Source organism: Apiospora phragmitis (assembly GCF_038363925.1).
Source record: "Apiospora phragmitis strain CBS 135458 chromosome Unknown utg000007l:2111988.0-4706623.0:1.0-2598199.0, whole genome shotgun sequence".
In the NCBI taxonomy this organism is placed as follows: domain Eukaryota; kingdom Fungi; phylum Ascomycota; class Sordariomycetes; order Amphisphaeriales; family Apiosporaceae; genus Apiospora; species Apiospora phragmitis.
In genome coordinates, this window is record NW_027117406.1 from 1,942,872 (window position 1) to 1,967,363 (window position 24,492).

At 52.5% G+C, this 24,492-nt stretch overlaps 9 protein-coding genes across 9 annotated transcripts; 5 read left to right on the forward strand and 4 right to left on the reverse strand.

Moving 5' to 3' along the window:
- Nucleotides 1-973: 973 nt before the first annotated feature.
- Nucleotides 974-2,714, forward strand: PG994_008193 (vacuolar amino acid transporter 3; the record flags this gene model as incomplete). The annotated part of the gene is made up of 2 exons (XM_066859602.1): nt 974-2,350; nt 2,409-2,714. The coding sequence occupies 2 exons, from the start codon at nt 974-976 to the stop codon at nt 2,712-2,714; spliced, it is 1,683 nt and encodes a 560-aa protein (XP_066715089.1).
- A 1,213-nt stretch (nt 2,715-3,927) lies between these two features.
- On the reverse strand, nt 3,928-4,446 carry PG994_008194 (uncharacterized protein; the record flags this gene model as incomplete). Its single annotated transcript, XM_066859603.1, has 1 exon — nt 3,928-4,446. One exon carries the CDS (start codon nt 4,444-4,446, stop codon nt 3,928-3,930), a length of 519 nt encoding a protein of 172 aa, XP_066715090.1.
- Nucleotides 4,447-9,049: 4,603 nt separating this feature from the next.
- PG994_008195 (uncharacterized protein) lies at nt 9,050-9,428 on the reverse strand (the record flags this gene model as incomplete). Its single annotated transcript, XM_066859604.1, has 2 exons — nt 9,050-9,177; nt 9,233-9,428. The coding sequence occupies 2 exons, from the start codon at nt 9,426-9,428 to the stop codon at nt 9,050-9,052; spliced, it is 324 nt and encodes a 107-aa protein (XP_066715091.1).
- A 2,570-nt stretch (nt 9,429-11,998) lies between these two features.
- PG994_008196 (uncharacterized protein) lies at nt 11,999-12,789 on the forward strand (the record flags this gene model as incomplete). The annotated part of the gene is made up of 3 exons (XM_066859605.1): nt 11,999-12,128; nt 12,202-12,319; nt 12,417-12,789. 3 exons carry the CDS (start codon nt 11,999-12,001, stop codon nt 12,787-12,789), a joined length of 621 nt encoding a protein of 206 aa, XP_066715092.1.
- Nucleotides 12,790-13,800: 1,011 nt separating this feature from the next.
- On the forward strand, nt 13,801-16,362 carry PG994_008197 (cation transport protein-domain-containing protein; the record flags this gene model as incomplete). The annotated part of the gene is made up of 4 exons (XM_066859606.1): nt 13,801-14,037; nt 14,151-15,420; nt 15,483-15,527; nt 15,623-16,362. 4 exons carry the CDS (start codon nt 13,801-13,803, stop codon nt 16,360-16,362), a joined length of 2,292 nt encoding a protein of 763 aa, XP_066715093.1.
- A 495-nt stretch (nt 16,363-16,857) lies between these two features.
- On the reverse strand, nt 16,858-18,825 carry PG994_008198 (ImpB/mucB/samB family protein; the record flags this gene model as incomplete). Its single annotated transcript, XM_066859607.1, has 1 exon — nt 16,858-18,825. One exon carries the CDS (start codon nt 18,823-18,825, stop codon nt 16,858-16,860), a length of 1,968 nt encoding a protein of 655 aa, XP_066715094.1.
- A 1,002-nt stretch (nt 18,826-19,827) lies between these two features.
- Nucleotides 19,828-20,843, forward strand: PG994_008199 (uncharacterized protein; the record flags this gene model as incomplete). The annotated part of the gene is made up of 2 exons (XM_066859608.1): nt 19,828-20,121; nt 20,211-20,843. The coding sequence occupies 2 exons, from the start codon at nt 19,828-19,830 to the stop codon at nt 20,841-20,843; spliced, it is 927 nt and encodes a 308-aa protein (XP_066715095.1).
- A 591-nt stretch (nt 20,844-21,434) lies between these two features.
- On the forward strand, nt 21,435-22,576 carry PG994_008200 (uncharacterized protein; the record flags this gene model as incomplete). Its single annotated transcript, XM_066859609.1, has 2 exons — nt 21,435-21,455; nt 21,509-22,576. 2 exons carry the CDS (start codon nt 21,435-21,437, stop codon nt 22,574-22,576), a joined length of 1,089 nt encoding a protein of 362 aa, XP_066715096.1.
- A 162-nt stretch (nt 22,577-22,738) lies between these two features.
- On the reverse strand, nt 22,739-23,363 carry PG994_008201 (uncharacterized protein; the record flags this gene model as incomplete). The annotated part of the gene is given in 3 exon segments (XM_066859610.1): nt 22,739-22,819; nt 22,830-23,048; nt 23,325-23,363. 3 exon segments carry the CDS (start codon nt 23,361-23,363, stop codon nt 22,739-22,741), a joined length of 339 nt encoding a protein of 112 aa, XP_066715097.1.
- Nucleotides 23,364-24,492: the final 1,129 nt, after the last annotated feature.

Sequence of the window (24,492 nt, forward strand, 5' to 3'; positions counted from 1 at the left end):
TTGTGGATGTGAAAACCTTCCCACGTTCCACGAAGTATTCGATGAGAATTGTTTGATGTCTTTTTAACCTGCCTACCACAATTCGTGGCTCTGGATGATCCGGATGAGGGCACCTATCGGATGTTCCCGACAGCACCACAACAACGTGGAAGGCAGCACCCGGATGTAGAGTTTGGCTAATCTGGGTTGTGAGACACGAGGACCAAGTTTATGTTTTGACATGACCATCTTAAGCAACTGCCCTGCATACGATCTTGCCAATTGAACATAATTTACACAAACAATCATTAGGTTCTGCCAACCTTTTAATTGCGACTCACATGACTTGCGATTGGCATACCAACCCCTGGCAATGAATGGGAAGGAGTCAGCAGGGCCAGCTTTTTTGTCGGTCAACAATTCTGGTGTCCTGGCGGCGGGCGGCTCAACCACTTTTCAGGGGCGACAACTACAGAGTAGGCCCAGGTAGGCTTAGGTGCTGGACACAACCCCACTTGATGCGCCAAACCCGCGGACGGTGGCTACGGTGGTGGCCATCACAGTCAGACACAGTCCATCCAGGCCTGTGTCTGCCTGTGTCTACTGCAGTGGACAGTTTGCGGGCCAGTCATTGGATTTCCAGCCCAGCCGAGCCTAGCCCGCGTTAAGGTGCCCCACCAGCGGACTGAGCCTGACTTGTGCCCCGTGCCACGATGCCATCGCATCAAGGATTTCTCCGGCTTTCCTTCAACTTCATCTTCATTCATCAATCGAAATCCCATCTTCTTCCAACTTCCCTGTCCATGTTCTAACCCGCTTTTCACGTCATTGCTATCCATACAGCCCATAGACGACGATTATCGCAATCGTCCATGGACACCTACGTACTTGTCTGTGCAAACTGAAGCTTGAAACAAGACAGTCTTCTTTCTCAATAGACTAGACCACGTTTTGCCATACAGCGTCCGTTCTAAATTGCCCCCTTATTTACAACATGGCTGACGCGATTTCGCCCGATGAGCTGAGGCGTGATGCCGAGGTTGTCGCCGAGCATCTTCCAGACAGCCATGGATACGTTTTTGATGCCACTTCAGACGCTGGGAATATCGGCAGATCATCCACTCCAGACTTCAACCCGCCCGGCGAGATATCCTCGCTGAAGCTGCCCGGTGGTGACATACATCGCGATGTCTTCAAGACTGCCGCTAGGGTTAAGATGCACAAGCGCGCAGCCACTTTCCACCATCCGGGACAGGCGCCTACCTTTGACGAGGACGACCTCATGTCGGTTGGCCAGCAAATGGGACCCGGCGGCTTTCGCAGAGCCTACATCCAGCAGAGACAGCACCATCTGGCCGCCAGGATCCCCGTCACCCGCAACTTCGTCGAGTTCCTGGATCTCTACGGTAGCTTCGCTGGCGAAGATCTTGCCGACTCGGATGATGAAGCGGTGAGCTTCGAGGACGACGAGGAAGCGGCTCCTGGTGCTGCACCACGCCCAGCGACCGAGACCAGGCCTCTGCTTGGACGTCGTAAGAGTACCCGCGCCCCTAAGTCTGCGACTGCTGGTACTACTAAGACCTTCTTTACCTTACTCAAGGCCTTCATTGGAACCGGTATTATGTTTCTGCCCAAGGCCTTCAGCAACGGAGGCATTCTGTTCTCAAGCATCACCATGATCTTGGTGGCGGCCATCTCTATGGTGTCCTTTCACCTGCTGCTGGCCTGTAAGACCAAGTACTCCGGTGGTTACGGTGAACTCGGCCATGCTATCGCCGGAACGCGCATGCGTAATCTGATCCTGGGGTCCATTACCCTGTCCCAGCTTGGCTTCGTCTGTGCCGGTATCGTTTTCGTGGCCGAGAACATCCTCTCGTTCTTCGCGGCTGTGACCAGGAGTGGAGCTCCTCTATCGACGGGGTCCATCATTCTCATCCAGGTCCTCATTCTTATACCGTTCGCTTGTATTCGAAACATCTCCAAGCTGGGACCCGCTGCCCTCTTTGCTGACATATGCATCATGATTGGCTTGGGTTACATCTACTACTACGACGTCGCGAAGCTCGCTACCGAAGGCATGGCTGAGTCTGTTGTCCTATTCAACCCCGAGAAGTACACTTTGATGATTGGGTCCGCCATTTTCACCTTCGAAGGCATTGGGCTCATCCTGCCCATCCAGTCATCCATGGCTAAGCCCGAGAAGTTCGAGTACCTTCTGGGAATCATCATGCTTATCATCACCATCATCTTCACCTCGGTCGGAGCTCTTTGCTATGCGACATTCGGCGAGCACACATACATTGAGATTATTAACAACTATCCGCAAACCAACAAATTCGTCAACGCGGTGCAGTTTCTCTACTCGCTGGCGGTCTTGGTGGGGAACCCTGTCCAACTTTTTCCCCGCCATCCGAATTCTGGAGGGCAAGATCTTCGGTCACCACTCGGGCAAGAAGAGCCTCAAGACCAAATGGATAAAGAATCTGTTCCGAGGTCTTATGGTGCTCTTCTGTGGATTAATCTCTATTCTCGGCGCTAGCAACCTGGACCGTTTCGTGGCGCTTATTGGCTCTTTCGCATGTGTGCCGCTGGTCTACATCTACCCCCCTTACTTACATTACCGTGGCATCGCCACCACCAGGATGGAGAAGATTGGCGACCTTGCCCTGATGACGCTTGGCCTGGTCTGCATGGTCTACACCACGATTGTTACGGTTGTCAACAGTTTCCTTTAGATGCATAGCGCCGCTTTCATGGTGTTTTTGATTCCGAATTTGATTTTTGGCATAGCGGATTCCCTCGCTTTAGATTGTACATGGCTATTTCAAGGGCACTAAAAGTCGAAGATCACCACATGGATGGATGGACCAGCGCCTGTATCTAGATACACAGCTGAAGACCACATTAGCGGTTAGTCTCTCAATTAACACTACTACGTCACAGTTCACAGAATTTTCCGGAAGGCCGTCCGGTCTCGCGACCCAACCAATTGCTGTCGACGTTATTCCACTCGCCCTTTTCCATCCGTACACGTCGACTCTGGTCAGCGAAAGCATTGGCTGGTGAGTTATCCATAATCAATTTAAATGAGATCAATGAGTTCAAAGTCTAGGTTATAACGGCTGAAGAGAGGTGACACTGTAACAATTGAATTTTTCCCGTTAAAATACGGATAGATCGACCCCTCGGTACTCTGTTTCGACTAATTTCCGCCCGTCGAATGTACTCTACATACCCTTATACCACCAGGTCCAGCCACTGCCGACGAGCCTTTTGCTTACCGACGAGCCACAGCTTTCCGACGAGCTATCGCGACCGTCGATTAGATCCGATTAACGTCGATTTAATACGATTGACGTCGATTTTCCGATTCGCGTCGATTTCTGTATTTAGTACTGCCCTTAAATTTTTTGGATTTAAAAATCAATATCTTTTCGAAATTTAACGCCCTCGTCTTTCGGGCTCGTCGAAAGGTGGGGCATTAGCGGCTCGCTCGCTCGTCGGAAAGCTGTGGCTCGTCGGAAAGCTGTTGGCTGGACGGCAGAGGCTGGGGTGTAGAGGTACGGTCTCGTCCTTCGGGGGCGTGTGAAAAGGTTTAATTAAACCCTAATTGGGGTCCAATTTGGGGGTGGTTCCATCGGAAAATCCCCGATAAATTCAATTGTTACAGTGTCACCTCTCTTCAGCCATCGTTATGAGGTTCCAGCAACTCCAATTCATTTCAATCGGCAAGCCCGTCTGCACATCGTTCCGTCCGCTGTCGCCCCGCAAAAGACCACATATACCTACACACACTGCGAGTAGTAGTCATTGCTGAACTTGCACGTCAAACCAGAAGCGCAAGTATTGCATCCGCTCCAGCCCTGACCACCTATTTTGATTTCCAAGTTTAGCATCTCTGTATGCGAAGAAAGATAGAAAGATGTAAAGTCATCAAAAAAGAATGGTTTACGACTTACCGCACTGCGCCCACTGTGGAGAAACACAGCCACCCCCACCATTCCCAGCCGTCGTGGTCGCGGGCGGCGGCTCCTGGGCGGCAGTGGTGGTGCTGGTCACCATGGTGGTAGTAGTTGGAGCAGCTGTTCCTCCTCCACCGCCTCCCGACGTCTTGGCCGCGGCCAGGATGCTGCTGATGGTGGAGTAGGCCGGCTTCTTCTGGTAGTTGCGATCGTAGAGGAGGGCGTCGCCGTTGCCCGGGAAGGTGCCCGGCACCCACGAGTGCGCGTCCGAGAAGCCCCAGGTGGTGATGCCGGCGCAGCCCGGGACGGCGAGGCAGGCCGACGTCACGGCGCCGTACTCGGCGGCCTGCTGCTGCAGGCCCGACGACGAGGCCGGCAGGCTGCTGAAGCGGATGTCGAGCTCCGTGAAGGCCACCTCGGTCGCGCCCGCGTCCAGGTACGACTGCATCACGGACTGCAGCGTGGAGGCGGTGGGGGACTGGCCTACGATCAGGTGCGCTTGCATTCCGACGCTACCTGAACTTAATACTAAACTATATCGCAACCTCAGATTATTTTACTAATAATTATTTAAAAAGAAATCGGAAAATTATAACTTGAATAAATTTTAATTTTTATATAGCTAATAGTATTATAATTATTTTTTAAATTTAAGCTTATATACTTAATTTAATTTAACTTATAAACGATTTCTTTTTTATTTTATTTTATTTAATTAAACGTTTAAAATATTTAGCCCCTTTTTAGACTTATAAAATAATAGCCTTTTATTAATGTTATTAAATTAAATATCTTTATTATAAGTTAAAGCTTTAATTTAATATATATATTAAGACTTAATAAATATAAACGCTTTTTAAATAAGTATTTATAAATTATTAAATTATTTAAAGTTTAAAAAAATTGCTTTTAAGCCACGGATTTATTTATATTTATATAACCGAGAGTTTAAAGGTTTAAAAATATCTTATAAATAAATTCCGCTAGCTCGTTACTTGTTAATTAATATTTTAAATTTAAAAACTAATAGTTAAGCTTAGTGTTATATTTAAATAAAATTAGCTTTATATATATTTATATTAAATATTAATTAATAATAAAGAATTATATATTCTTAGATTTCTTATTTTAATTATAAAGAAGAATTTAATTTTAAAAGCTATAATATATAAGAAGTATATATTAATAAATATAATAATTAATTAGTTTTAAAAACTTTTTTATAAGTTATAAAAGTTATCGCCGTGGTTTAAAAACTATTATTATTATATAATAACGTTTATAAAAATAATTAAAAAATGTAAAATATTATTACTTATATTTATAAATTTTATAAGAACTATTTATTCGCGATAAACGATATTTTAAAATAAAAATCTTAATTAATTTAATAAGGTTAATTATATAATAATTATTATTTTAAGTTTATTATAATTATTATTTAAGTTTATAATACTATTAATTTTATTTATATTATAAATAATTTAAATAAGAATATTTTTAATAAAATCTTATTTTAAAGTAGAAAAAAAAACTAAATATTCTCTTCGAACGTGTAATAAACGCGTCGGAAGTTTATCGTTATAGCTAGTATAGTTTTTAGCTTAGGGTGACGGTCGATGAATCTCCTTACCTAGTAGATTCTAAGGGGCAGGGCGCGCTGGTCTGTTTTGAGTAGCCGGGCGACGAATAGCCGGAACACGTTATGCTTAGGGGTAAGGCTTAGTTACGCTTGTCGGATAGCCTAGGCTTTAAGATATTCCTCCTGGGTAAAAGAGAGGGTCCTAGCGGACTCCTTAGAGTCGATCCGGGTCGGTCTGGCCCTAGTTCTGTCCCGTAAAGTGGCTCGGGGTACCTTGAGTTTTTTAGAGGCTGCACGTTCCGACTCGCCAGCTTGTACGGCCAAAATGGCACGCTGAATGGCGGATTCGGGGGTTGGGATGGGCATGGCTAGAAAGCACGAGAAGTGACGATTCTGGCAGTATCCTCTAATTGCTAATAAGGGGGTTGGATACTGACTTATATACGAAAAGGGGGTTGGGGGGCTTCGCTTATCGGTAGTCAATTTTGGTGGCTGCTTATGTGGTAGGACGGCTAAGTGGTTAGGGTGCTTAGCAGTACCAATGGGGCCCCGGACGAGGAACCCCAGAACCCCAAACTCTTGGCGACGTGGCGTCTCTGGTGGAATTTCCGTCGCCAAGCTTCGAGGACGTCGTATTGGTGTTCTGGTCTAGGAAAGACACGGAGTCTGCATCCTCCAGAAGACCTACATCGCTTAGCGAGCCGAGTTGTCCCTATAACTATTGCATCTCATATATGCTTACCTTTTCCGACTTTCGACTAAATAGTCAGCCACACCTATACCGTATTAAGATCTGGTTCAGCCCGGAGCTTGAAGCTGAACTTCAGCTTGGGGTATTCGGCCACGTCACACTGCGCGTTGCGTCAACGATGTGTTCTAGGCCTTTTGAACCCATTTGGATGACTTCTCGACACATCATTGCTCTTCCGCTTACGTAATAATGAGCTCCATGTGCTTTCCTCTCAAGAAATCTCTATATATTATAAGTACTGTCGAAGTACCTCTTGTCAGGCCCGTTATGCCGTTACGATATCACTTGAGATTCTTCTGTCCATACACCAAGAAAGTTGCCAGCCCGTTCTTCCACGCTTTCGACTGCTGGGCCAGGGACGTGGCCTGGAAAACAGATAGAAACGGGCATGAATACGTGTATATGCAGACTCGCGACCCAACTCTACAGAAACTGTCCAGCGTGCCAGCTGACCCAGGCCATAATCCCCCAGCCGTGTATTGGTCACCCAGAATTCAGGACAGATCATTGGCATTCTATGTTCTTGGAAAGAAATTCGACAGCAAAGGCATACGTTCATATACTGGAAGGAGGTAACTGCGTCAGTATTTCATTAACATCATCTCCAAAGTTTTAAGGTTACGACGGCGTAAAGATCGAATCTATCGAAACCGAGATGTTGAAAGCTACCGACCTTGCAGTTAGCCACGTCACCTTTACTATGACATGGCCGCCCCGACCAGGCGATACGCGGAGTGGCGGTCCTCGACCGCATCGGGTCGGCCCAGTACGGATCCTGCCGTGGCAAGTGGTGCCGTTGCATCGTTGTCAAGGTCTTTGTGTAGGGGTTAGACACCTGCTCTGGGACTTAGAAGTAGTAGAGATGAAACTAATGCCAGTCGAGGAACGAGAATGATTGGGAGTGTGGTGTCTGTCTAGGAAAAGGGGTATCTATAATTCGGTGTTTTCTTCGGAGTATGGGCATATCCTGGCCGTCGAAGTTGGAGAAGCATGGCCGTGAGAGCCGCTCCCATCGTTGAAGATGTACATCCATGGCGGAGGCGAGAGATGCCCAAATGCCTTCATCGCGTGTTGCTTGTGCCACTACCGAAGCTGCAAAGGCATACCATATAGCTATTGAAAGCAACCTGGTGCCTACCCCTGAGTATTGTACTCCTCAACTGGGCCGCTCTTTGGACATATCCAACTTGCATTACTTATGTTACTATCACCGACAGTTGGAAAGAACAGTCAGGCTCTGGAACATCATATCAGGTCCCGACTGTAACATGGGCCTATCGTCCTCCTCGTTACTGGGTGCTGCATGTAACCAACCCCGCATCGACATAGAACCATAAGCTCAGCAAACCATTGTGAAAAGGATGTCTCAGATCCGTATGTCAATGTACGTAGGCGGCAAGTGTGGTGTGGTGTGGTAAGGGCGGGGTACATACATATCTTGCTGCATCGTGGGGTGAGACAAGCAGGGTTCGTGGGACGGTACCCCCACACGACGCCTTCGAAGTTGATATGCCCAATCGGAACGTTTATTTCATATGCTCCCTGTCTTCAATCCTACATATGCACATCATATGTATGTAGCAGGCCTGGTCCCCCTGCTGCGCGGAAGCGTTGGTCGGCAAGCACCTATCCGCACTGCCAACTACATGCCAAACCTTCCTCGATGCCCCTCGGGGCCGGATGAATAATCACCACCATTATCGCGGCTCCGAGGTGGAAAGTATCCGGCGGCAATCGGGGTTCTTTCTCATGAGTGAGCTATTGCTGTCTTGGGCCATTCCGTATTGACAGCCTTCTCTGTCGGTTTGTTATGCTGTTTCCTTCCCGCACATGCTCAACCATAAGGGCCACGACATCAAGATACGGGATGTAGGGGTATGAGTAGTACTCAACATAAGCATAAGCATGAGTACGAATCATGCTCGCCATGGGTGCGTAGGAGCCTTCCATAGAGTCTGGGAGTTGGCCGTGACTCCAGAGCGCTCCCACGAAACCGCACCATAGTCGCCCCTGGGATTAGAAACGATTGCTAGGTGCGCAATTAATACCAATATTACACGAATGGGTGTTCTCATTGACTATATATCTATTTACATGTAAATAGACCGGGGGTGGGTATCGTGTTAGGCACCAGTCCCACCTAAGGCAGCAACGCCAAACCAAGGCTCTTACTCCACGGCGCACTCCTTCCCGTGCCCCATGTGTCCATGCACACCATCTTACGGAGCGACCGGGTTATCATCATCAGCGGGAAGGATGCGTTCCTGGATTCGTTTCCTTGTACGTGGCGGCCACGTGTTTCGGTGGGGTGATACAGAGATTCTCCGGCTATACTGGCTGGCTGGTATGATTGCCGGTCAGGGATCTTCTACCCGGCTGTATCGAAAGCTGAGGAATGTCCAATCGGAGGATTGGAGGATCGAAGGGTTCCTGACGACGATACTATTGGGCAATGGCCAACAGCTGATCACATGGATAACGACGACCAACTATGTAGAAATAGCAAGTAGGAATTTGATTGCGAACACCTCCAATCTATAGTAGGAAAGATGAAGAAGCTAATAGTGGTACATTCTATATTCTCAAATGCAAATTGAAGAGAGATAAAAGCAGGTGACCTTCAAATGCAGTTGCCTTGCGACATTCTTCTCGACGTCTTTCCTGGAGCCATGTACCCTCCACGTCTTCGAGTCGATCTATTTCGAACAGCAATCCCAGAAACGCCCCATGGTATCGTTACAAATGAAGAAGGCTCGGCAAAGAACCCCCGCTTTGTTATCGGCGGTTGTTGCTGCCACTGTTGGAGTAGGACGGGTGAGGTGCGCTCTTCTCGTAGATTCTGGCGTGCTCCTGGACGATCACGTTGCCGTTTGAGCTTCGGGAGACGTCTTTCTTATAAGTGCCTTTGGTTTGTGTGAGTGTGGTTCTTGTCTGATGATCCATGAATGGTAGACTTACTTGATTTGGATGACCGGTAGGCCCCAGAGCCGTTAGAGCTGGTAGACCTGCTGGAATAGTCCATGGCGTAGTATCTGCTGGACGAGCTGCCTGAAGTGTAGGAAGAGGAAGAAGAAGAAGTGGTGGATGGCTCTCTTCGGGAGGATCGTTCGTCGATGATGAGAACAGACTTGGGAGACTTTTTGTCAGATGTCATAGGTATCTGGAATGGCTTTGATATTGTATAGATGATTGGGTATGTAGTAGGAAGATGAGTGATCTGATGACAAGGAAGAACGCCACCAGAGAGGAATACTACATCCCTATATACCCAAGAGGAAAGACGACAGGAGAAGCGAGTACTTAACCCAGCGAGTATGGAATCGATACCAATACAGACAAACAGCATAGTAGGACAAGGGCGTAGGCACTGCCGGTGAGGTCACTGCCTCCAAGGCAGAACTCAGGTATCCATCGACATTAGCCGAGAGCAATAGAGTCTCCCGAGAACAGCAGCAGCGTGAGTCACCAACCGCAACAACTAGGCAAAAAGTAGCATCGGTCGAGAGTTTTGAGACGTGAGTATAAGGCAGATGTCAATTGAATGAGTGAAGGGGGTCAGGTAACAACCTAGTTGTGGGGCCCTGAGGCTTGTGTTTAGGCAGGACAGGCTCGAGTGGAAGTGGAAGAAGTCAGGATAGGGGGAGTAGGTTGGTTCTGTAAGACACAATTGCGAGAACTCCCCTGCCATAGCCGAGTTGGCGCAGGGGGCAGAAATAGGAGAAATCGGGCATTCTGGTGGCGAAAAGCTAGGTCGTCACATTCAACAACGAGAAGAAGCGTTCAATTCAGGTCGTAGCCCGAGGGCTGCTGAAGATGGGCAGGGCTGAGGAGCGTGGGTGTGAGTAAGTGAGTGTTTCGTGGGGGCTGAAAGATGGCCAAGCCAGTCGAGACGTTGACACAAAAGTACAATGCTTTTCGCTTTTAGTGGTTGCGTACCTAGGATATGCAATGGGCATGTAACCTAGGTAGTACTGTGTAAGGTGGTATGGATGGGGGATGCAAAATCAAAAGTCCCTGGGTGCATGCAGGTGACAAAAGTCCTGGAGTCCTGATCGCGTGCCGATGTGTGCATGTCCCTCTTGAAGCTGCATGGCGATGCGATGCCTGTCGCATTTTGTCAAGAAACGCATAGCTGAGTTATGGGAATCGAACCTTTGTTTCAGGCCGACCAGGCAATGGGAAGATCAGCCAACAAATGTCGTCAATTGCTAATGTAACAGCGGGTCGGGTGATGTCTGCCTGCGAGGTCAAAATTTAGATGCCTAGCAACCTACCCAGCATCCTGGGCAGGTTATGACTGGAAATTGGATCAGTTTAGCTAACGGCTCTGCCGATTTAAGCGTATCATCCACTGTCCAGGCCAAGACTCCGGGTTTCGGTGAAGATGGACAGGCACTCTCCTCTGCTGGCTGAGTTCTGTACTGGAGGTACCGAGGGTATAGCAAATATGCCTTGCCGAGCTGGACTAAGAAACGAGTCTCACGGGGTGACTCATTTTGGGCTGTTCGCAAGCCCTGGACAAGATGAATTTGGCCCCATCGCGGTGTTGAAACATTTCTTACAACTTTCGGGGGCGGGGGAGAAGCTGTTTGGAGGGCCACATCCTGGCGTTGTGAGACCTCAGCTGGATGTTTTAGCAGCGCCGTGGTCTAATTCGGGCGCTATGATTTGCGGCACATGCAGCCTGCCTGCCTGCGTGCCTTGAAGATCGTAGCAAGCATCCAAGCATCGTCAAAAACCAGTTGCATGTTTCTGCAGGAACGTCCAACAGAGAAGGTTGCACATAGATGAGTACCAACAGCCTGGTCGATGGTAGGTATGGTCGGAAACTTGAAAGCATCCCATACTCATCTCGTCAAGGTCTCCAATTCATCACCACATAGTGCGCGTACCAGCTGGGAGGCGATTGGCCGGCTTTCTGCAGTCACAATTGCCTGGTTTGGGGGTTTCTGATCAGTGAAGCATGTGAAGCTGAGATGACGCATCGTCAATTTGACGAACAGAGATACCGAAACAGCTCAGCCCCCGGCGTGGTCGTCCAGTCGTCCATTTCGGGGTTGACCGACAAAAGAAAACATAAACTACTCGAGGCTACTCGTGGCGCGGTGGTTTCCGGCAAGGCAGTGTATTTCAGCGCTGAGCCAGGAGGGCAGCCTTGACCGAGCAAGCTGAATCTGAACTGGAGATAGGACTGAGACAAAGTCGAAAGGACTTGACGTATGCAGGTAAATTGAAACATGGAGGTGCGGTGGTGGTGGTTGTGGTATGGAGGATAACGTAGGACTTACTTCCGTCAATTGTGGTTGCTGGAGGCATCACCCCGCATCGTCTGCCTGATCATGGTGGATAGAAAGGGAGCCACACCACTAGACCGCTCGGGTTTAGCCAGAGCAGTATCGATAAGATCTAGCGGCAGTGACCTGGAAGTCCTCGCCTAACCTAGCAACTGCCAAGCTGCTTGCTTGCTGCATTCATTCATTGAGTGAGTGCTGTGGCTCTGTGGCCAGATGTTCACTCGCAGTCAATTGACCCGCCCCGCCTGTTTCTCCAGAGCTTAGGTCACCACCTAAAGTTCCCATACAACAACAATCACAATCTAGGTGATACCCTGCAGTCCCGAACCGAATTGATCCTTTTCCCGACACGACGCAACGCGACACGACGTAACGATGAAGAACTTGATCCTCCCCCCTGTCCCTCGTGGCTTCGGCCGCCGTCGGTGTCATGGCCGCCGAGGAGCTGAAGATCGAGGTCACCCAGGCCGTCGACTGCGATCGCAAGACCAAAAAGGGAGACGCCGTCGAGATGCACTACAAGGGAACACTAGCTGCCAATGGCAACAAGTTCGATGCCAGTATGTTCAATGCCTGAAGAGGGGATCCTGGTACAAGAAAGATGGTGGAAACTGATACGGTTCCGGTGTATAGGCTACGACCGCAACGCGCCATTCAAGTTCAACCTGGGCACCGGCCAAGTGATCGCAGGTTGGGACGAGGGCCTTCTTGATATGGTAGGTCCAAAATATGCTCCACTGACTCTGGGATAGTAACTAACTCGGGATTCGCAGTGCATTGGCGAGAAGCGGCAAGTCAATCGATTATCTGCAGCATAACTCTTAACACTGGATCTAACATATATACAGCACCCTGACGATTCCCCCTGAGAAGGGCTACGGTCAACGCGGAATTGGTCCCATCCCCGCTGGCTCGACCTTGAGTATGTTACGACAAATATCGTCTCTACGAGCTGCCCAGACTGACATGAGTTACCTAGTCTTCGAGACCGAACTCCTCGGTATCAAGGGCGTCGACAAGCCCAAGTCGATCAAGTACAAGTCGGCCAGCAGCACCGCCAGCAGTGCCAGCTCTACGGTCAGCGAAGCCGCCGAGAAGGCTACGGACAAGGCTTCAGGAGGCGTCAAGGAAGCCGTCGCCAGTGCTGCCAGTGTAGCTGCTGATGCCGCCGGTACTATGCTGGTCGACACGGACGACGTTCAGGAGCACAACGAGTTGTAAAATCAGAATCCTCGCAGCTTGTATGCCGCTAGGCTCTCCGTCTGTGGCAATTGACCACCACTTATATCATAGTTCGGCCTTTCCAGCAGGCATGATATGCATATAACTAGATGCAGTTAGAAAATATACAAACATGATCTGCATCATGAGCAAAATAGCCATCAATGGACATCGACCCCGTATGTCGAAGAACGGGCCAATATACCGAGTACCCCTCTCAATTGACTGCCAAGAACCCCCGGTAGCCGCAATATTAAGGTTACGATGTTGCGATCCATTGTTGCGACAAGGATTAGGTACAAGTAATTGCAAGACTGCCAGTTGGGCGACCTTGGATTGAATGTTTACAGCGGCAGAAGCCATACGCTTGCTCTTGTCCTTGTCCTTGTCGATTACCTCGGCAGCCTCACGTCCATATTTGTCCCTCTCTCTCTCTCTCTCTTTGTGACCGAATAGAGTGATAAAGAAAGTTCAACCCTTTTTCTTTTTTTTTCTTTAAGTGCTCTTTGAACAATTCGAGGAATGGCCATCCACATGAGTAAACCGTTGTGGCTTGCATCCAACCACCCAGGACCTGGAGCTAAGGTTAAGCGACAGCCAGTACCAATCAGTCCAGCACACCTTAACCTTGCCCATGCCAGAGATCGCGCCTTCTGGTCCGGCGGTCTGGGGGGCTCCAGTGGTCCGCAAAAAGAAATCCTGGCGTTTCTTGGTCTACCGGACCCATTCAACCTTATCCAGAAATCTCTTGGCCCCAAATATTTTCCGCTGTCACCTCCATGTCACTTTTATCACCGCTTCCCCTAAGACCCTAAATTTCTTGGATACGTAAGACACCAGTTGTCGATCGCCGCGCGGGGGAGTTCACCATATATAGAGGCCGAGGCATTTCCAGCGCGAGTATACTGGTTTCTCACACTTTACTCCGGTTATGCATCGTTGTGTGTGAGGGATTTTGCTGTTGCTCTAGGTCACCCGCCGGGTGTAACCTAACGTGGAACAATCGACGACATGAAATCGCATCATGGCGTTCTAGCTCAGCGTTCCCGACTTACATCGGCCCTCGACGGCGTTCGCTCATACCTCCCGCCATTGAACTACATCACCCTTCACTATGCATACTTCATCGTGGTCTGTCTGGTGTTCTCCCTCGTCCATTGGGGGGCATCCAATCCCAAGTACAGCATTTCCTACACCGACAGTCTTTTCCTCGTGGTTTCTGCCATGACCGAAGCTGGCCTAAATACCGTAAGTCCCTACACGAAATAACACACTTCGCACATCGCACATTCAAGTACATTCAATCTATCAACCGTTTATGAAACAAATCGGAATCCACACTCACCATGTTGGCTGATTAGGTCAATCTGAGTGAGATGACAACCTTCCAGCAAGTCCTGCTGTGTCTCTTGATCATGCTCGGTAGTTCGATATGGGTTTCGATATGGACAGTGCTCGCTCGGAAACATGCTTTCGAAAGCCGGTTCGAAGACATTGTACGAAGAGAGCGTGCCAGGGCCAAGTCGACAGACAGGAGAAATGACTTGGCACTGAACATGCCCATCATGCAGAAGCTGTCCCGAACCTTTCGCAAGAGCAGAACCCTGCCTGACAACAGCAACCATTCAGTTGGGCCGTCAGACCTGTCCCGCGGTCTCACTACCCGAAGCCCTGCTACGGGCTCCATTAGCGTCCTGCCGATCTCAAGTCCGGTGGCGGTCGGGAAGCTCTCGGAGCCGGTTCCCATGTCGCATGCGGAAAAGGCAGACTTCGAAGGCCAAGACGCCGTTGATACATCGGCTAACCCTTCCCCTGTCAATGAACACATAGCATTCGTCGATGATGTGGAGGCATCACGTCCTAAGACAACCTCATCTGCCTATGAACCTGGCCGCAGTATCGTGCGGAGACATATACCCGGCTCTCGCGAAGATGCCCGTATCCATGAAGACTCTGGGGCTGAGATGAACCATCACCACTATTTAACTTCGCAAAAGATTGGCCGAAATGCCCAGTTCCACGACCTGACTGCAGAGGAGCGAGACCATTTGGGTGGCACAGAGTACCGAGCGCTCAAGGTCCTGTCTATTGTTGTACCGACTTACTTCTTCCTCTGGCAGCTCCTCGGCTGCATTGCACTGGGTGCATGGATCAGCAACAACCAACCGGGCCCCGCCAACGACAACGCTATCAATCCATGGTGGAATGGTATCTTCAATGGCATATCCGCGTTCAACAACTCCGGCATGAGTGTGTTGGACGCCAACATGGTCCCGTATGGGAGCTCCTATTTTGTTCTCATCGTCATGGGTGCCATGATTCTTGCCGGAAACACTGCGTACCCCGTTTTCCTACGATTTTGGTTATGGACCATGCTCAAATTGCTGGAATTGCTTACCTACGAGCACTCCTATCGAGATCTGAAGTCGACACTGGAATATATCCTCAAGTACCCCCGCCGGGTCTACACCAACCTGTTCCCCGCCAGAGCTACGTGGTGGTTGCTCTTCATGCTTTTCATGCTTAATGGTACCGACTGGGTTGCTTTTGAGATCCTGAACCTGGGCAATGCATCGCTAGCCCACATCCCGGTAGGCTCTCGCATTATCGATGGTCTGTTCCAGGCACTAGGTAAGTTACTTCCCGTCGCCCGATTGGACTATCCCCCAAACACATCGACTAACAGTTTATAGCCGTACGTTCTGGAGGTTTCTACGTTGTCAACATCCCAGGCCTTTGTAAGTTTAACACCCCTTCAGCAATCTGGAACGCACACCCACCTCTTTATCAGGTCAATACTGTGCTTCAAAGAAGACCTGCTGATTAAACGCAGATATCGGCCTCCAGGTTTTGTACGTCATCATGATGTACATATCCGTCTACCCAGTCGTGATTACGATGCGCCACTCCAATGTATACGAAGAGCGTTCGCTAGGTCTCTACGCCGAAGACGTGAAAGCTGTCTCCATGGCATCGACCATGTCGTCCATCGCCCCACAAACCACAAACACGTCCCGAAAGCGACGAGGGTCCACCAAGTCCACCTCCGCCGGCATGTTCAACCGCGCCCTCCGCCGCGCCCTGGGCGAATGGCAAGGCGTCGGCGCCGCGCGCCCCAAGCCGCCGGGCGCGGACGAGGCCGCCGAGAGCCGGACCAACTTCATCAGCCACCAGGTGCGCGGCCAGCTGAGCCACGACCTGTGGCTGCTGGTCGTCGCCGTGCTCCTCATCGCCATCATCGAGACACGCCACTTCCTCGAGGACCCCGTCACCTACTCCGTCTTCAACGTCATCTTCGAGGTCACGTCGGCCTACGGCTGCGTCGGCATCTCGACGGGCGTCCCCGGCGCCGCCTTCAGCTTCAGCGGCGGCTGGTACACGGGCAGCAAGCTGGTCCTCGTTCTCGTCATGCTGCGGGGCCGCCACCGCGGCCTGCCCGTCGCGCTCGACCGCGCCGTCCGCCTGCCCGGCGACGACCTCGGGCGCGAGGAGGAGGAGGATCACCAGATCCGCCGCAGCATCTCAGTGCGGCGGCCCAGTGTCGGCGATCTGAGCATGCGGGGGGCTGTTTAGTGGCAGCAGATGCTTAAAGGCGAGACCTGGTTCCCGGTTGAGGGCGTTCGGACGCCTTCGGCCGGTCGATAAAAGAAACAGCCCTGGTGTCGGGGATGATATGCTTCCTAAAATACAAGGTGGGGTGGGTGGTGGCGCGTTTTCCGAAAGCGGCTGGGAAAGAAAGATCCCGATTTTGCTGCTATTATCGCTTCGGGGGATTGGAGATTTTTAGATACCATTGATAGACTTGGAGAGCGACGCGCTATATGTACTGACCTCATGACTTACGATACAATTATAGACTTACAGAAGCTCATTGGGTCTCTAAATTAGGAATTGAAACCCCTTTGACATGGACAAAAATCCGTGCTTCCGCCTCAAAATGACATGTGAATACGTTACAAATCAACCTGAAAACTGTGTTTTACTAGTCCTAGGTAATGAGAATCATGGTATCGCCTAAATATGCCTATGCTATGCAAAAATCATCTCTCATTATCGTGCTTGTACTCGTCATCCGAAGAACAGTTTCTTCTGCCTCGGATCAGCAGCCGTAGCAGCCGGACGACCGCGCTTCTTTTCCGTGCCCCCTCCCGTCTTTTGCCTTTTGGAATCCGGCAATGACTCGAACTGTGACGTGGCAGAGGGACTGTTCGAGGCGCTGTCCCGCTGCACGGCGTCGCGGATGGTCTGCCGCGACAGGCACAGGTCGATGTGCTCGTTGAACTGCCGCTCGTCCGCGGCTTGCGGGCGCATGCAGATCGGGCAATCCCACCACGTCTCCTCTGCTGCGGCCGGCGATGCGGCATTTCTGGGGTTTGGCGTGACCTCCTTGCCATGGTGTCGGTAGGTTTCCTTTCCTTCATCGTCCAGTACCCCGCCGCCGCCGTGCCCTGATGACTGGGCGGCATCTACTTGGCCCTCCAACTCTGCGTCGTTGCCGTACAGCGCCTCTTCGGGCCATTCCTCCCATTCGCCCTCGAGCAAACTACTGCTGGCTTTCCGCTTCCTGGTGTCGTTGCCCGGTTCCGGGGAGTCGGCGGACTCGGAGCGAGTGATTCGAAGTGGCCGGTTAAGGCCGAAGAAGGCGGCAGTGTCGGGCTTCTTGGTGCTGACGAGGTTGGTGCAGCGCAGGCCCATGAGCCGCAGCTTCATTCCCGGGACCTCCTGCATCAGCTTTGTCAGGATCGGCAACGCGTAATTGTATAGGTCGTCGGCCAGGTGGATGGCCTTGGGCGTAACGACCTGGCGCGTGAGCACCTCGTACGTGTGGAGCTTGGCCTTGAGGACGAGCGTGCGCCCCTTGCACTCGGCGCGCCGCATGTCCTTCTCGAGCTCGTCAGAAATCCAGCGCAGCTTCTCCCGCAGCTGCGCCGGGTCCGCCAGGTCGCGGAACGTGCTCTCGGTGCCCACGCTCTTGCGCTCGTAGTCCTCGGCCGGCTGCACGTTGGTGCGGCCGAGGCCCAGGTGGCACATGATCAAAAACTCGAACGTCTTGTCGCCGAAGAGCTGCCGCAGGAAGCGGCGCTGCTCGTAGATGTCGCCGCAGGTCCGCACGCCGATCTCGAGCAGCTCGCGCTCGAGCACGCGGCCGACGCCGTTGACCTTGCGCGTCGGCAGGTCGCGCATGAAGGCCATGACGGCGGCGCGCTCGTTGGGCAGGCGGTACTGCCCGTTGGGCTTGTTCAGGTTGGAGCAGATCTTGGCCAGCTTGGCATTTGGGGCGATGCCGGCCGAGACCGTGATTTTGGCTGCAGCGTGCACCTCGTCGCGCATCTGCTGCACGGCGTCGTCGGGCGTGAGGTTGTGGGTGACGCAGTACTCGGTGATGTTGAGGTAGGCCTCGTCGATGCTGGCGCTCTCGAAGCGGGGGTCGTAGCGGGCGAGCACGGCGCGGACCTCGCGGGCCTTGGCCGTGTACTTGGCGAAGTTGAGCGGCAGCAGCAACAACTCGGGGCAGAGCTTCTTGGCCACGAACCCGGCCATGCCGCTACGGCAGCCGAACGTGCGCGCGACGTAGTTGCACGTCGTCAGGACGCCGCCGCCGACGGCGAAGGGCCGGTGCGCGAGCTCGGGCCGGTCGAGCAGCTCGACGGCGGCGTAGAAGGCGTCGCAGTCGACGTGCACGAGGTACTGGGTCAGGTCGCGGCCCGCGTCGAGCTGGGCGAGCAGCTGGTCGGCCTGGCGGGTCTCGCGGGTCAGGTCGAGCCGCTCGAGGCGGCGCTTCTTGGCGAGGATCTGGGCGATCTTCTGCGTCAGGATCTGGTCGCGCGCCTCCTCGCGGTTGAAGAACTTGGAGCCCTTGGAGGCGTTGTAGATAACCTCGGACACTTTGCTCTGGTCGACCGCGTCTTGGCCGGCTTTGGTGAGCGAGGGGCCGAGGAGCGAGTACTTCAGCGTGCCGTGCTCGGTTACGATCGCTTTCGGTTGCTCGTCGTCATCGTCGCTGGGGTTCGGGCGCGGGTTCGTGGGTTCGGCCATTCTCGAGAAGGAAAGGGTGTGTCGGTCGGTTTAGGCACCCCAGAGGGGATGCATGATTCAAAGAGGCGCTCCTGGGTGAGAAGAGCGCAGCACGGAACTGCTGTCGAAGACGAAAGCCGCAACACACTGTTCGCGACGGCGGGGGGTGATGATGATTGAATCTGACGCGTTGTTGACACGGAGTCAGGTGACAGTTATTTAGGTCTACCACGTCGTAAATGAATGCGTCTGCCTCCTTTATTGCATATTGGACTGCCCCTCCTCACTGGAATGCCGCCCTGACCGACCGTTAGGTCCTTTAGGTCCCGCCGTCCCAAGAGAGGCCTAATAATAAGACCAACGGGTAATTCTCTTGAGCCTCATCTGCACTACTTGTGCAATTGATTGCGAACGACATTGTCAAATTTTCATTGACATTGATCATGGCTGGCAGTATAGACCATTCGAAGCACCCGTGGTTTCCTCAGTCTCTGGCGCTTTTCTACTGTGTTCGGTGTTAACGAAGGAAACTTATGTAACCTGCCATCTTACCTCGTAATCTGAACTGGTAACCTACAGCGCCAGACCTACCTCGGAAGCTGTTCTGCCAAACCTTTCTGATGTCATGCCACATGGGCGGCTCAGCGATGCGCATGACAGAACATGCCATTTTGGGGCCCCGGAAACCACCAACGGTAACCCCAACAAGATGCGTTTCTGTACCAAACCGCTGTGAAATATAATATGCGATACCGTCGCTGTACATACGCCATAAGCACATGAGCATGGCGATCCATTCAGTTGCATTCCACGGGCTGTGTCATGGCCTTGACTGACCATTGATCCGACTTGGACACCGTATTCTGGGCAGACCGGGTTTACAAATACCCTGGCTATGCCTTTGAATCATTTAGTAATTGGTGATGGCCTGTTGTAGGAGGGTGTTGGCTTTCCTAGGGCAATTCCCGATTCACCTATTTTCCCTAGCTGTCTTTTAGATTGTACATTCCACTCATAGAAGCCATGTTGGTGTTAATCGCCGGTATCACGGGAACTTGCGGCCAGCACCTGGCTAGAGCAGCCATGGCCGCCGACCATCGGGTCCGAGGTCTATCCCACGACTCCGACAGCCTGGGGCCAGATATTGCAGAAAGGCTCGATGGATTCGTCAGGATGGCCCATGCCTATGATATACAAGCCCTTGGGGAGGCGTGCAAAGATGTGGATGCCGTAATGTGCACATACAGTTGGGAGCCCCAGCTTGTCGTCGAAGGCCAGCTTCTTCTCCTCCGAGCCGCTGAACGGGCGGGCGTCAAGGTAAGCCATGTAACCTGACAGGCCTCTCAATACTCGCTAGCTTTTGAAAAGTACCTAAACCAACACTATACTTTGTTTGCGCCCATCAGATCTTCCATGCCTGCTCGTGGAACTATGACCAGCTCGGCGACCACGAGGCCTACGACAGCTACATCATGTTCTGCAACCACGCCCGGATCAGCTGGACCATCCGGCCCATCTACGGCTTCACGGGGCTCACGCCGCAGTACACGCTCACGCACCCATCGGCCGTCGGGGCCTCGGAGCACGAGAACCTCGTCCTCAACTACTTCGGCGACGGTCGAGATGACGAACAAGACATCACGGCCGCCGACCTGGCGGCGTACTCGATCGCGGCCATCTCCGACCCGCACGCGGCCGGCGGCGGCCTTTACCACGTCATCGTCTTCCACGAGCCCGATGCCGACACGTACAAGGAAGTCGTCCGGGGTGTGAAGATTAACTGGAAGCATCACGGCGGCAGCGGTGGTACTGGTGCTGTGACGCACAACAACGACTACCACAGCCACAACAGCGAGCACAGCAGCAGGAACATGCTCCATAAAACTCGCTCGTCGCCCTTGCCGCCACCGCACAGCGGCAAGCACCTGATGGTCAACGACTCTACGGGCGATAGCGACTCGTCGCACAGCAAGAGCCGGCCGGGTCTAGCTACGCACAAATCGTTCCGAGAATGGCTGCATGCCCATCTCAAAGTCTGATGACGATGGGCATGCCAGGTGCGGGCAGTTCGTTGCTACTGCTCGTTCTTTCCCCCACTGTTACCCAAGAGCACCCCCACTTGGCTTGGCGGCTCAAGGTTTACTAGATTCCTTGTTTCAAATGTGTCATCGGGTCCCGGTCGGTGCGATCCCACGGCTTGTTTAGTATACGATACCGACAACATGTTTCCTTTTGTTCTGTTCTGGTTATGATAGAACCAGTACACACCGGTTACACAATGTGCTTGTGTCGAGCCAGCCTGCCAGCGGTGCTGTACAACTCCTACGAGCTCCGTTGTGCACGACCCAGTTAATGTACATCTACGTTTAGAGGCCCAATACATGTCGTTCCTCCTCCCTACCACGTATCTGTAACACTAGCGGACCCTTGTGTGGAGAAGAAACCCGGGGTAGTCGTCGTCATCACCACCACACAAACCGCATGATTCCACTTGACAGCTCAAACCTAAAATCGCAAACATCCTCTTGACCAACAACGTTTATCCCATGCTGAGAGTGAAGCCAATCTCGACTACAATTCTACTCATCCTGCTACTATCGGTATCGCTGTACATACACTCCTCTTTCACCATGGGCGGATTCACACAGAAGGTTATGGACAAGTTCAACATCGGGAACAAAACGCCCCCGCCGCCGCCCGACAGCACCGACCCCATGCGGCCGAGCCCTGGCACGTCGGCGGCCATGAGTTCCAGCTGCACCCGGCGGGCGGCGGCACGTACCCGCGGCTCGCGCGGCTGTCGGACGGCGCGATCCTGTGCGCCACGACACGCTTTGAGGGCCCGACGCGGATCTTGACTATCACGCGAAGCACCGACAATGGCGCTTCTTTCGAGCCCTGGGGCGAGGTCTCTCGCGGCGAGGGCGACTGCGACAACCTATTCATCAGCGAGATCCCGTCCACCATGGAGAATGGCGGCGAGGGCATCACCGTGCTCGGCGCGTTCCGCAACCACGACATCGGGCCCGCCGGCCCGACCCACTTCCGCATCACCGTGTGCCGCTCCGAGGACGGCGGCCGCACCTGGCACTTCCTGTCGCAGGCCGTCGAGCAGGGCGCGGCTCAGAGCGGCGGCATGGGTCTCTGGGAGCCGTTTATTCGCGTCTCGCCCCGCGACGGCCACGTGCAGCTGACCTACTCGGCCGAGCTCGCCCACGACAACCAGGAGACCTTCCGCGTCGACTCGCACGACGGCGGCCGCACCTGGTCGCCGCCCCGCTGCCTGCGCTGCCACCCGCCCGAGGAGCGCCTCCGCGACGGCATGCAGGGGATCGTGGCGACGCGCGACGCCGCGACCGGCGCTGAGGCGTTGGTGATTGTGTTCGAAACGACGCGCCACGGCACGTTCAGCGTTGAGTACTCGGTCTCGTACGACGAGGGCGCGAGCTGGGGCGCCCGGGGCGTCGTCTTCTGCCCCCCTTGGGGACGCAACGCGGGTGCTCCCCAGATTGCCACATTCGGCCATGGCGGGTTCGCGTGTGTCTTTATGACGGACGAGGACGCCGCCGAGGTTGCCTGGCCCCGCCACGCTAGCATCAAGGTCTCCTTCGCCCAGGGTCTCCGGGACGGACGCGTCGAGTGGTCTCGCCCGGTGAACGTCCACCAGGGCCCCAGCTCTTGGCCGGGCGTCCTGCCTATGGGCCCCAGCGAGATGCTGGCTGTTTATGAGCATAATGGAAACCCGATTGGGAGGATGCTGCATTGGGGTTGATTATGAGCGAAGGGGATAAAGGCATTGCATAGGTAGATGGCCTAGACTAAAATGAGAACCATTGATACATGACCTCCACTGACATATCCTCTAGGGGCCGTGCTGTCTTCCTGTGTTTCTTCTAGTCCAGCCCTGACTTCACACCCCTCTGCCTCTACCATATCATATGTGCAGCGAGCCTAACAGTAAGCGAATGGGTCGCTCCCCCACGAGCCCGCGCCCGTGCGGCTTGTCGCCCGAGGCCTGATAATACCGGGCTGAGATCGCCGCAGCTGTCGGCGATTACCTCCTTGTAGACGATGTACTCCTGACCCTGGCAGTTCTGCCGGCCGGCGTAGTTGCAGATGTAGGCGGTGGTGCCGTTGTAGTGCCAGCTGTAGATATGATGCGGGTCCAGCATGTTGCCCGCGTCGCACCAGGTGTCCAGGCCGAAGCGGCCTGCCCACCAGTCGATCTGTTCGCCGTCGATGCACTGTAGCCGGGGTTAAAGTGAAGGTGGTCAGTGAAACTCGGGGTTAGCAGTTGTGTGCTCGGAGGGTTGCTTACACCTCACGTATCCTCGTTCGTGTATCACCGCATGACTAGCATTGTTTTAGCTGAACCTCATAGGTTCTGGGTATAAAAACCATTGGCACCCATGAATGTAATGCAACAGTACTTACTATATGAGCCAGTCTGAATTGTGCATCTGCGGGACGGGAAGATCATCAAATTAGATGAGCCTCAAGGGGGCAGTGTACTAGTGTACTAGCCAATCAACATTTGTTGGTGAGAAATTAGTCTGCATGGCAGGGAGGTGTGGCAGCGTCATCGGGCATAGTTCCCCCGTGACATCTCTGCCACCGCTGCTCAGCCGGAGGAAAGCGGCTAAAATTCAAGAGACCGCTGACAGAAGCTTTTCAAGATCATAATGTCATCTTCCTGGCCCGTCAATGAGACTCGACTATTACGAAAATGGCTTCCAGCAGTAATATCACCAGCACAGGGCTTTCTATTGTCTTTAAACCCGACAGTCAGCCAATCGTCGACATCGTATTGGTGCATGGAATTCAGGGTGATCCGGTTCAAACCTGGACTGCGACCGCGTCATCCGCCTCTAGCCACCACCAGACAGATGGCGACGCCAAGCCAAAGAAGGAAAACATTATGCGGAGACTGATGAAAGGTAAAGCCAAGTCGAACGTTTCTATTGATGAGATTGATTCGGATCCACAGCATAACGGTTCCAATTTGGCTTCTTCATGTTATTGGCCGAAGGACCTGCTGCCTGCCGACCTCCCAAGAGCTCGAATCTTGACGTGGGGATATGACTCGATGGTCACCAAAGGCTTCAAGTCTGCAGATAAGTCAAGCCTTTTCGCCCATGCGAAGAATTTTCTATTCGCTTTGGCGCGGGTCGTGGTGGTCTCTCGACCAATCATCTTCGTCGCACATTCATTAGGTGGCATCGTTGTCAAAGAGGTATGACCCAAACCCCCTTGCCTTCACAGTTGCCCCTGAACTCGAATTTCGAGCCCAATTTCGCCCAGTCAGTAACTGCTATAGATGCTCGCTCAATGCGACTCTTCGGAAAACAACAAACATCACAAGATCATCGCCTCAACCGACGCTATCATGTTCTTTGGAACCCCTCATAGAGGCAGCAAAGACTTAGTTGGTTACGGCGAGGTAGCAAGAAAAGCTGCAAGTATACTACTACTGGACACCAACTCAGCTCTTCTTGACTCGTTGGGCTTGAGAACTGGGCCCACGGATACTAATGCAACTAGATCTTATACAGTCACTTGCATTCCATCAGATGAGGTACCGTGAGGATAGCATCAACCAGCCTCAACGGGGCACCTGCATTTGGCTACAAACGCATCCGCATTTCCAAGCATGGTTCGAAGATTCACTATCGAATAGCAGGCCTGGAA